At 46.8% G+C, this 12,110-nt stretch overlaps 1 protein-coding gene across 1 annotated transcript in view; it reads left to right on the forward strand.

The window, feature by feature from the left end:
• Positions 1-9,065: 9,065 nt before the first annotated feature.
• LOC142938019 (caspase recruitment domain-containing protein 8-like) overlaps positions 9,066-12,110 on the forward strand; it is an 8,518-nt gene continuing 5,473 nt past the window's right edge. The window contains exons 1-4 of the mRNA XM_076081209.1: positions 9,066-9,566; positions 9,644-9,861; positions 10,734-10,999; positions 11,642-11,758. Of these exons, the coding sequence (XP_075937324.1) occupies positions 9,702-9,861; positions 10,734-10,999; positions 11,642-11,758 (543 nt within the window). The 5' untranslated portion in view covers positions 9,066-9,566; positions 9,644-9,701. The remainder of the gene's footprint in view (positions 9,567-9,643; positions 9,862-10,733; positions 11,000-11,641; positions 11,759-12,110) is intronic.

The following is a 12,110-nucleotide window of genomic DNA, read 5'->3' on the forward strand; positions in this document are numbered from 1 at the left end:
TGCTCTCAATCGCCTCCAAAACAACAGCAGGTTTAAGTCATCATCAAATGGATTTATTATCCATTCAAACATAAAAACAGTTACAAACAGTCACAAACCGAATCACACCATTAATAACAAAATACTGGGGTGGAGAGTAGAAGTGTGCTTCTATCTCTCTGAAGAATCCGTTTCTTCCAGGATGCGAACAATTACAAAACAAACTATTCGTCCAGCGAATATAAAACTGTTACCTAGGATTTTCTTTTAGAAACAGCAACGTTGTGTTCGTGCTTCCATAAACTGATGAGGTCAGCGGGGATGAGCCAAGAGTTGGGGGCATGCAGCAGTTTTGTAAGTCGGTTGCCCCGCCTCGGCATCCCTGGTCTTGTCCAATGAGAGCAGCGGCGTGTTCTCTCAACCAAACTACCTCACAATTTATTGGGGGTTTGGCCCTTATCAACCCCAAATCAGGCTTCTGCCTTGTCTGCCGAATAGGCAGGCCCAGATTCCTTTGTCTCAAAGCACATGGTCAGCACATGGTCCCAACACTCATGAAGTTGTGAATTTCTTTTTTGTTCTTATTTTTCTAAATTATTCTAAATTTAAGTTTTGTTTCCACCTGGGCGTGCCACCGTAGCGTGAGCTTCTGCAGATGGCGTGTGAGCTCCGAGCATGAACAAAAGGTGTTTATACTCAACGTGCTTTTAATTGCTTTATTCTCTGAAACACCAGAGGACGTACAAACTAAATGAACTGTGAAGAATCAGGAAGACAACCAGTGTAATGCCATAAACCAACCTCCACAACGAAGAGGAGGAACTGTTATTATCTGTAAACTCATATCTCAAATTCATGGATACGTTATTACCTTCATACAAACCCTGTAAACAAGTCAAGTATTAAATGTATTGTAAGAGCCAAATTCAATGTGATGTTAAATATTTACATGTTTAACTTTAATCATATCTGTTCTTACTTTGAATGTTACAAGAATGTTGTTATAACTTGTTATAGTAAGAAATACACGTAAGTGACAGACTGCCGTCACTTTAAGGACAGTTTGTGACAGTTAGTTACGGTTGTGAGTAGGGGTGTAACGGATCACAAACCTCACGGTTCGGATCACGGTTCTTGAGTCACGGTTCGGATCAACAAAGAAAAGGGGAGGAGACAAATATAACTTTGCTTTCCATTTATTAATTAAAGAACTTCAAGAACACTTAAAGCAAAGAACTTTGGGCTATAGTCTTACATGAAAACAAAAATATTGAAGATGTCCAATTTGAAACAAAATTAAATAAATAAATAAAAATAATACATTCAAGAATTCTGTTAAGTTTAAGTGCAACATGAGGTATGTTGATATCCTCGTCCTTTGATCAATACTGAAAGAAAGAAACAGCCAGTGAGCTAGCTTACACTGTTTCCACTGAACTGAACTGCTCGGCAACAACTTGGGTCTATGTTTACTTCCTGTCAGGTTATGTCATTCAAATACACTGAAATAATGTTTACATTACTGTGACATTATTTTCAAAAAGATGAGAATATCTCCATTGTCTGGAGTGAGGGTAGACCTTTCTGTAGTGACTGGAATAGTATTGGGCCCGTCTAGCTTCCACTCTGATACTTCTGTCAGCACCTGCCCCAGGTGTGTGTCTGTGTGACTCTCACAGAGGGGGCGTGTCTTCAGCACCGGACTATGAATCACTCCCCGTGGTGAAAGCGGTCACAGTCTTTTCCTTTTCATAGAGGCCTGGAACAAGCTTCATACTGAAGTGGGTGCGTGAGTGGATTTCTTATCGTGGCTCAAGCATTTTAACCAGATTTAGGAATCCTTTGTTTTCCACACCGGAGTGTCCCCCTTCGCTGACAGACCGGATGGTGGCTCTTCATATGTGTGGACATGCCCGATGTTGCCGTTGTCATGTGTCTCTCTTTAAATGACGCCTACATACCATACCGGTTTCGTCCACCACCCTCATCCAGTCATTATAAGTTACAGGGAACACAAAATGTTCCCAAACTTGCGACTTAAATGACGCCGGGGGCTTCTGAAGTTCCTCCGCTCGCCATGACTTCACCGTTAAATGCTTCTAACCTGCTCCGTTCACGTGAACACACTACTGCTTTATATCTGTTCACTGACACTCTGCATTGATATTCAGGGACTTGTTACTTGAAAAGGAACAGCAGCAGTAGAGCTTTATTACACACTATGATGATTAAAGAGTAAAAAAAAAAAGAAAAAAAATACTCAATTGATCCGCGGTTCACGAGTGATCCGAACCGTGAGGGCTGATCCGAACGGATCACGGATCGATCCGTGATCCGTGACACCACTAGTTGTGAGTAATATCTGAAGCAGTATGGAGCTGCACAGTTTTCCGACGTTATGAAACGTGTCATATGGAACGATCTACGTGGATTAAGTTGTGGATAACCTGTGGATTCTTGAAGTATGTCCAAGTAATCAGCGTACTTTTAGGAAGAAATTAAGTGATTTGACTGACATGTACGAAGGAAATTGGATCATTAAAAACGAAAGTTACGAATGTAACTACGGTTCTATGAATCCTGGATGACCGCCAGAGGCAGTGCTTAACACTGGATATCTTCCGTCTCGCGCATGCGCAGGTCGAATATTTATGCCAACAAAGTCACCTGTGACCTCGGATGACCCCCGTCGTCTATAAGTTCCGGTGTCATCCTGAGTTCAGTCCTATGGAATCTTCTCGCGAGTTCACGGGATTCCGAGTGACCAAGAACTCTGGCGGTCATCCAGGATTCATAGAACCGTAGTTACATTCATAACTTTCGTTCTATTTCATCCTTACTGACCGCCAGAGGCAGTGCTTAACACTGGATGACTTATACTAAAATAGTCACGAGGAAGCACAGTAACTACCTCGTATAGCTCCGGCAGAGAAAATTGGCCAAAGAACCCTCCCCAGTGGGTGAGGGGTGGCAACGTTAACTCTGTAGTGTTTGGTGAATGTGCTCGGTGATGCCCATGAGGCCGCAGCACATATATCCTCCACAGGCACACCTCTCAGGACTGCCCTTGACGTGGAGACACTCTTGGTAGAGTGGCCCTTCACCCCGGATGGCCGAGCGCAGTCGCTCGCCTTGTATGTATAGGCAATGGCCTCGACTATCCAGTGGGATAGGCGCTGTTTTTTAGAAGGAGCACAGCCCTTCTTAGGCTCACCATAACTGACAAAGAGCTGCTCCGACTGCCGTATGCAGGTGGTGGCTTCCACATAAGCTCTGAGGGCCCACACTGGGCACAGCAGCCTTGACCTCTCCTCTCCCGATGGGGGGGGGGGGGGGGGGGGGGGGGTGTCAACTTTGCCAGCTGGATAGGCTGGTTGATATGTGAACGTATCAACACCCTTGGGAGAAACACTGCATTAGGCCACAAAGTGACACCCAAGCCATCTGAGTTCCACCTCAGACATGATTCTTTCACCGACAGGGCATGCAGCCCGCCCCCACATTGAGCTGAATTGACGGCAAGGAGAAAAAACGTTTTGGCCGATAGCCATCTCGGCTCCGCCTGTGCCAGGGGTTCAAAGGAGACAAGCATAAGGTGTCCAGTACCAAGGGTAGGTCCCATGCAGGGTAGACCGGCCCTTATCTAGGAGGAACTGTAGAAACTCAGTACAGCAGGCACGGGGCGCTGTACTGGGACCTTGTTCTGAGCCGCACACCAGTCAGAGAACAGCTTCCACCTGTTTTTGTACCGCAGGCAGGTAGATCGCGCGCTGGCATTCAGAATAGTCAGTCTGACTGGTTCTATGCAGCCACTCAGCATCCGGTCGGGCCCTCCTGTGACCCATAGTTGAAGGCGGCAGGGATTGGAATGCCAAATCCGACCTTCTAGTTGCGACAGGAGATCCCTCCTGTCGGGGAAGAACTCTGACAAGCGTTTAGCAAAATCAGAGGGAATGGTGGAAAGGCATAAAGAAGATCCTCTGGCCACGTGTGAGCCAGGGCATCTTGACCCAGAGGACTGGTCCTCTCCGTCAGGGAGACCCAGTGGGGGCAGTGGGTCGACACGTCTGGATGCAGCCGCCACTCTCACGGTGGAGGCTTGTGACGGAACAGGAAACCACAACCTGGTTCCGTTCTCCTGGTGGGTACATTGCCCACAGGCTGGTCAGGCGAGGGGCCTCCCAAGTCAGGAGGGCACGGTGATCCCCGTAGCAACTTCTGCAGATCTGGTGCCCCATTGATAGTTTATGTGAAATCACAGCAGAGGTGTTGTCCAACCGGACAAGCACATGCTTTCCCTTCAAATATGGAAGGAAGTGCTTGAGCGCTAGCTCTAGAGCCTTGACCTGCCCCTACGGTCTTTGAGCAGACAACTGCCCCCAAGCTGTCCTGTTCTGTCACACTGCACCCCGCCTTGAGAGGCAGGTATCTGTTGTGACAATCTCCCGGTGGAATGGAACCGAGCCCATGGGGACACTGCCAGATATGCACTCTCCCTCCATGGGGATAGAGTGAGTAGGCACTGTTTTGATAATATTATTGCCCTGTATCTGTGCCACTCTGTGCATCCAAGTGAAGGCTGTTCAGCCATCTGCAAACCCAAGGTAACGACAGTTGAGGCAGCTGTCAGTTTACCCAATAGTCGGAGAAAAGGATGTAGGGCAACCGTCTGCCCCCTCGGAAGGGGGAGAGGTTGTGGGGGTTGTTGTCCACATGCTGGGGCGACAGACAGGCCCTCATAGGGCCACACTAATGAAGGTTATGCTCTGAGAAGGGCTCAGGTAGCTCCTCTCCATGTTCACCTTGAGGCCCACCGGGCCACGTGAGAGAAGGCGAGCAGTGTCCTGTGGCGCCTGAAGCCGGGATGGCGCCCAGGTCAGCCAGTCGTCTAAGTACGGCAGTATGTTCACGCCCTGTGATTGCAGGGGGAAAGGACAGCAGTAACACACCTTGTGAACACCCATGGGGAGATGGGAGAGTCTGAATGGAAGCACCCTGGACTGAAAGTGGTGGCCTTAAAAGGCGAAACGTAGAAACTGCCTGTGGTGATGCACCATGGGAACATGGGAATAGGCGTCGATAGACGTGAACAACTCTCCCTTGGAAATCTGCTGCTGGGAGGAAAACCCCGACAGCCGGTCCGGAGACATCTCCTGGCCCCCCTGCCTCTGGAGGCTTTTGGGGGACAGTTCGCTGAAGCGCCTGTATAGCAGCTGACTCGAACAGCTCACCAGGTTCCACTGGGACAGTACGGAGGGTCCTCCTACATGTCTCAGATAGGGGTGACTGCGCCAGCCAAACCTGGCGGCGAGTCTGGACCAGGGTGGACATCATACGTCCAAGTTCCCTCGACATGAGCGCAAACGCCTGCAATGAAGCATCACTGAGGCTGGAGGCGGAAGCGTCGAAGTAGCCTGCTGCAGAGAAGCTGCGAGGGCAAGCATGAGGTGGGAGAGGGAGTTGTCGATACGGTGCACAGTGCTGCTGTGTCATAAGCCCTGGATAGCAGGTCATCTTTGACCCGACGTTGGGTCGAGGGCACCTGGCATCGGGCCTCAGAGTCTCCTCAGGGGAAACTATGATGGACGCAATAGTCTGCTAAATGGCTGGCATACGTGCAAGGCCAAATTTTACCACCTCCTGCATGGCCGTCAGGGTTCGCGATCTGATATAAGGCGGGAGAGAGCCCTGGTGTCTCTCCAGCATGCAAGCAAACTCCCTCAGATATTCCTCGGAGGGAGGAACAGAAAAAGTGGTGAGGGCGGGAATGCGCCTGAAGAAGGCACTCACAGGTGGAAGTTCCAGCTGCTGTGTATCCCACTGCAGGCGTGCCAGCGCCATACAAATGATCAGGGTAGGTTGGGCTGGATTCAGCTGCCCTGACAGGGGGAGGTAGACCTCACGCATCAGGTGTTCCACTTCAGCCAGCCTAGCAGACCTTACTGCTCAAGGCGTGATGCCGCAGGTCCTGCCTGGGTTCTCCGAGAGGCCCTCCCTCAGATGCTCGAGGCTAAGGCAAGAGGTCAGGGCCGTCCTCAGGCTGAAGAGGAGCTATACAGATCCTACAGCCGGGGGAGTTTAACATGGCCGCGATTCTGGTGGAACCCTTGTCCCACTAGTTGATGCGGAATTCCAAATCAGTCTGAGCGGGAGCGCTCTGCTGAATGTTGAGAGAACAGGCAGGGGGCAGTCAGAGGAGAGTGATCTCTTCGGACACTCTCTTCACTTGGACAGTCGCTGCGGATATTGGTGTCCCACCAGTTAGCTTGAGCGAGAGCACTCTGCTACTGTGGAAACAGGCCAAAAAAAACAGTCCTTACAGTGAGAGGGGAGTGAGGACACTCTCTTCACTAGGATATTTGCTGCAGATATTGGTGACCCACCAGTTAGCCTGAGCGAGAGCACTCTGCTACTGTGGAAACAGACCCAAAAAACAGTCCTTACAGTGAGAGGGGAGCGAGGACACTTCACTAGGACCGTCGCTGTAAATAGTGGTGTCCCACCCCTGAGTTAGCCTGAGCGGGGACGCTCTGTTAACTGTGACAGCCGTAAGGTTACAAAGTTGATGGACACAGTTCCAGTATCCGCTTTGTCTAGCTAGCATCTCACCAAGTTAGCCTGAGTGAAGACACTGCTAACTGTGAATTATGTCAGATGTAAAAATTAAATCTCAATGGACACAATGCCAATGTCGATCTAGTCGAGCTAGTCTCTCACCAAGTTTGCCTGAGCAGGAACACTCTGCTAACTGTGATCTCTGCTCACTGTGAAGGGCGGGCCGACAGCGTATATTCTACGCTCTCGTTAGCACGCCACTCGATTAGCTAGAGCGGAATCTGCCAACCGTGGAAAACGAACAACGGTTAAAGAAAACAATGTTAATCGATCTCACCGATTGCTGTCTTCACGACTTAGGTGGCCCTTATCAGACTGGTGACGACCGATGATAGGGGCGTCCACCAGTCCGGGGCTCGATGTCCGAACGGCGAACACACCGCTCCCTCCGAAGAGGGACAGCTTGTCGCAGCCTTTGGAGGGCGAGAGATCCGCAACTCCGACCGGTGGTCACAAGGCTACAGCGACAAGCTCTAATATGTCTTGATCGTAGACACATCTTTGTTTATGCTACCATGGTAACTAACCCGCGTAGCGAGAAGATGAAAAAGGACTGAACTCAGGATGACACCGGAACTTATCGACGACGGGGGTCATCCGAGGTCACAGGTGACTTTGTTGGTATAAATATTCGACCTCCGCATGCGCGAGACGGAAGATATCCAGTGTTAAGCACTGCCTCTGGCGGTCAGTAAGGATGAAATAGAACACGTATTGCTTTCACCTACGAGCAGTGTCGATGTGAGCTATGTGCTAAGGACAAGAAACACGCGTCAACTTAAGGTTTACATTCTGCTAAAGATTTGGACGCTACATGTATTATAAAGAAACAAAGGTTCAATATCCTGTAAACTATTTGATTTGGCTGTTAAATATTTACTCAAATGTAGATTTTTAAGACCTCCTGTTTCTAAAGCATCTAAAAAAAATTGGCAGTCATCTAAATAGTGCTTTTATCAGTAAACTATTTGTGCGTTAGCTGTTAAAGTACATCACATGTTTGATAAATGGTAATCTGTATACAGAAGATCATCTGAACTCATATTTAAATTGATAAAGTTTACTCTCTGAAGTGGAACTATTTATTGTGGTGTGTGTTTCTACTAATAATAAAATAGAGGGCGGATATTATGATGAAGATCTGCAGTAACAGAATGATGAAGTCAGCTCCACATTTAAAACCTGAACACATCTGATTGGATTATAAATGGATTTTTATCTGAATCATTTATCCTTCATTCAGACTGAGTTGGTGCAGGTTGTCAGAGGTCAGCTGCTCTTCTCTGGCCTCAGCTCTGAAGTCCAACCCGTCACCTCTGAGAGAGCTGGACCTGAGAGGAAACTACCTGAAGGATTCAGGAGAGAAGCTGCTGTGTGACCTTCTGGAGAGTCCAGACTGCAGACTGGAGACTCTGAGGTCAGTGAGGGGGTCCGAGTCAGTCCGTGCTGGTTCAGCAGTGTTGTTAATAAAACACAGGACGGTTTACTCACAGTGAGGGTTTCCCTCCTTTTTCTCCCTTCGAAAACAAAGAATCTGAGATTTTACCAACGAGTGCAGTTCCTCTGATGTTTCTTTTCTTTAATTTCTCCACAAACAATAAAATAAAAGCTGACAAAGCAAAGCCAAGCAAGTTGTTAGAAGTCGTTGGATTTCACAGTAGAGTGAATAAAGGTAGTTGGTTTTGTTTTCCTGTGATGTTATTTCCTCTAATGCACGCTCACAACATGAATGTGACCTGATCAAAAAGCAGATTAGTTGCTTCATATCAGGACTATGAAGCTGGCTCACTCAAAGAACCAACAATTATTTAAAACTTGATCATAACTTTTGGGATTGTGTTCCTCCCGACAGATTCAGTGACAGGTTGGATGACGGGTCGATCACTAAGAAACACAAACAAAGTGAGTATTGAAAGAATGTCCCCATTCAAGCTATTCTACATTAAAATCTGATCTTAATGAGCCTCATCGTAACAAAAAGTATTTTTCAATTCTGTTAGAGCTGTTTGAAGAATTTTGTCTGCTAATGTTTCTCTTTCTCTTCTTCTCTCCATCAGGTGACGCCGACGGCAAACTGGATGTGAAAACAAATGTGCCCGACAAAGAGGTGAGGGAGCAGCAGCTGAAGAGCGTGAAGCTTATTTACTGAGGTTTCTCTACTGAGTAAATGTAATTATTGTGTACCAGGGGAACAGAGGAAAGAGACCTGTGGCTTGTTACTTGATTTATATTGAAAGAACTAACTTTGTGCCTTCTTAGTTCCAGGCTCCATTCTCATTCTCACCTGAACACACAGCTGAATCTTCATACAGGTAATCCTATGAAATACACTATTCCAGCTTCTTTCACGGTTCATCAAGTTGTGATTCTAAACGAAGGTCTGTGGGGAGCAAGTCAAAACAGGACCTGGACCTTATTCATAAAACTCTAGAATCCATATAAAAAACAAAAATCAGATTAATAAAACTGTGCATGCATTCATTCACGGTTCAGGTACTGGTTCAGGTGGCTTTGAACACAAAAGGCGACATTGAAACGATGAGGAACTGACAGAAGAACAAAGGGTCTGGGCCGGTATATAAATAGAGATGTTGATGAGGGAATGAGATGCAGGTGAGGAGGTGGGCAGGGATGAGGGAAGTGGGAACAACATCTCAAGAACAATTGTCTTGTGAGTATGTTCACAATAAGTAATACATGCTGCTGATGCTCATAATCAAGAAGAATCTTCCCGTTAATGTGTCTGACCAATGACAGAACAGCTTTCTCTCACATGGCATTAGTCTTGAACGTCTCTGTGTGAACACAAACAAACCGAGGAGCAAATGCAACCACTGTACGAAGTTAGTCTCTGAATCGACAACACAGCAAACAAACTACGGGTCTGAAAACGCCCTAAATAAGAGTGGAGTTGTCCCCTGGGTGTCGTCACGCTTTACACTACGATCAGTTTGTGCTGCACATGGACACCTGTGAGTGAAAACAGATCATGTGACTAACAGGCCAATAGATGCTTCTTCTATTAATTTGTCCTTTCCGTGTCCTACAGGTTCAGGTGTCCTGGTCCAGGTGTGTTCCAGTGTTCTGTGACTGGACTGGTGTTTGTTATGGCTCAAGAGGCAGAGCTGCTGTACAGGACTGTCCAATGGGATGAGGGCCTCCTCCAGCCAGCTGGCAAGAAGGCTGCAGGGCCGCTGTTCGACATCAAGAGTTCTGAGGATGCTGCAGTCTGTCAGCTCCACCTCCCTCACTGTGAAACAAAGCACGGTAAAGACATGGCTGTCTTCAGTGTTCAGGAATAAATCACCAAAACTACAACGAGTCGTATTAATGCGTAAAACTAGCTGCATCTGGTGACATGCAAAAAAATACATTATAATGGTGGTAACACTAAATGCACAGATCCAGACAGATCACATGTGGGAAAATAATGATGAATTCAAAGATAATAGTTAAAGGATAGGGGCGGAGTGGGAGGCTCCAGAGTATATTGGCTAACACACTTCAAAACAAGCGGTGATGTCAGCAGGAAATCAGCTCAATCTTCCGTTAGCTGTTAGCGGTTAGCCAACCACACCGTCTAAAACAGTAAAAGTGAGCCACAGAGCAGCTGCAGAGAGGTACTCAGCAGGGTGTGTACTGGTAGTTTCGTTAGCTGCCAAACTCATCGTCTATTCCGTTAGTCTTTAGGCCAAACACAAAAACTGTTATTCCTCCGTTGTGTCTCTTGCCGCATAGTAGTTGCTTGGGGGGGGTCGGTGATGCACTCAGCTGAGGTGTCACTAGGGGTCGAGGGTTTGTTTAGAGTGGTGGGTTAGCAGGCAGTCGATGGCAGTATGAAACAGACAACAAAAGTTTTTTCGAGGAAGTGTGAGTCACTGCAACCACAAGAGGTCCTTGAGAATGCAGCCATAACTGAAATATTATGCAGTCAGCTGTAGCAGAAGGTGAGATTAGCCGTGGACAGACACAGAGGTGCACACTCACTCAATCACAGGCACACATGAGACCAATCGCATGATTCTCCTGGCAGAGAAAAAAATGACAAATTGAACTCAAGTGGTAAGAAATGAATTAGTTTGGGATGAACCTGTTTCAGCAATAATAAATAAAGGTTTAACAGCTCTTTGCTCCCACAGCGTTGGTCTTTGACGGCCTGTTGTCTGTCGTCCACATCACTGATGATGGAATGACAATCCTGGAGCCGCTGGAGATTACGGATACTCATGTGGTGGTGAAGGTCCCTAACCTCTCCTCTTTTGGCCTCGTCTGGGATTACGTCAGGAGGTTTCTGAACATCAGGCTGCCAATAAAGGGCCAAGTTCTGCTGTTCCTCCGACCCCCGCTCGTCAGGGATCAAATTCTCAATGTGTTTCTGCTGCAGGACAACATCCCTCTGCATGAGGTAAAGCTCTCTGTCATATGTGCTCACCAGCAACTTAAATTCTTGTTTTAAGCCACAGCTGTTTCCACAAAGACGGTTCACACTTTGCTCCTCGTGCTGTGCTAAGAATCAAATCTATCTGAACTGTAAATCTTCAGATTGCTTTGTTCATTTGTACGATGATGAAATACTAGTGACTTCACAACAATTGAGGGATTCCTCCCTGTTTCCAGCAGCACACTTTCACAGATATTTGAATCCATCTGGTCACAGTTCAGTGGATCTGTAGAGAGGCCAAGAAAAGGGATGAACCAGAACAAATTAAAAACTTTGAATCTTCCATAAAGTTAAATAACGATGATGTTCTGGTTCAATAAACATGGGAAACAGCACTCTGAATTCAAATGATGAAGATGAACATTTGATAACTCATCTCTTTTCTTTAACCATGAAGACATGACCTGTTTGTTTGCAGTGCTGTAGCATTTGGGGGCTTTTATCTAGAAACATTTATTCTACGCTTTTATTCATTTATTTACAGTTTATCCTCATAATTATCTTTTTAATTGACTGTACTTCTAATGTTTAGATGTACTCTACACATACAATTACCCTGACTATCTGAGCTTAAACTAAACTAATAAAAATGTCCCGTTAACGAAGGTTTACAGAAGACAACGGCGTGCAAAGTACATCGAGATCTCCTCCGAATGTGAGCTGTACGTTGGTAAAAGTTACCATGTCCACTGTGAACCTGAGGGATTCTTGATCCAGCCTGAGGTGAGTCAGGTCACTTCTACACTTCTGAGGGTCTGTGTCCACATTCAGCTTTATTCCTGAGCACCAGCATCTGTTTTCACTTTGTGTCTGTGATAGTTCCCTTAGCTGTTAGCTGTTAGCTGTTAGCTGTTAGCCAAACACACCGTCCAAAACAGTAACAGTGAGCTGCAGAGCAGTGATTGAGAGGTACTCAGCAGTACTGGTAGTTCCGTTAGCTGTTAGCTAAACACCCAACTGTTACCCCTCCACTGTGTCTCCAGCCTCAGAGTAGTGTGTAGTGGCCTGTGTCCACATAGCATTTGTTCCTGAGTGCCAGCGTCTATTTTCAATTGTTCCCAATGAAATTTTTTGT

Source organism: Anarhichas minor, unplaced genomic scaffold (genome assembly GCF_050575085.1).
Source record: "Anarhichas minor isolate MPS153535 unplaced genomic scaffold, ASM5057508v1 ptg000079l, whole genome shotgun sequence".
Classification (NCBI taxonomy): Eukaryota; Metazoa; Chordata; class Actinopteri; order Perciformes; family Anarhichadidae; genus Anarhichas; species Anarhichas minor.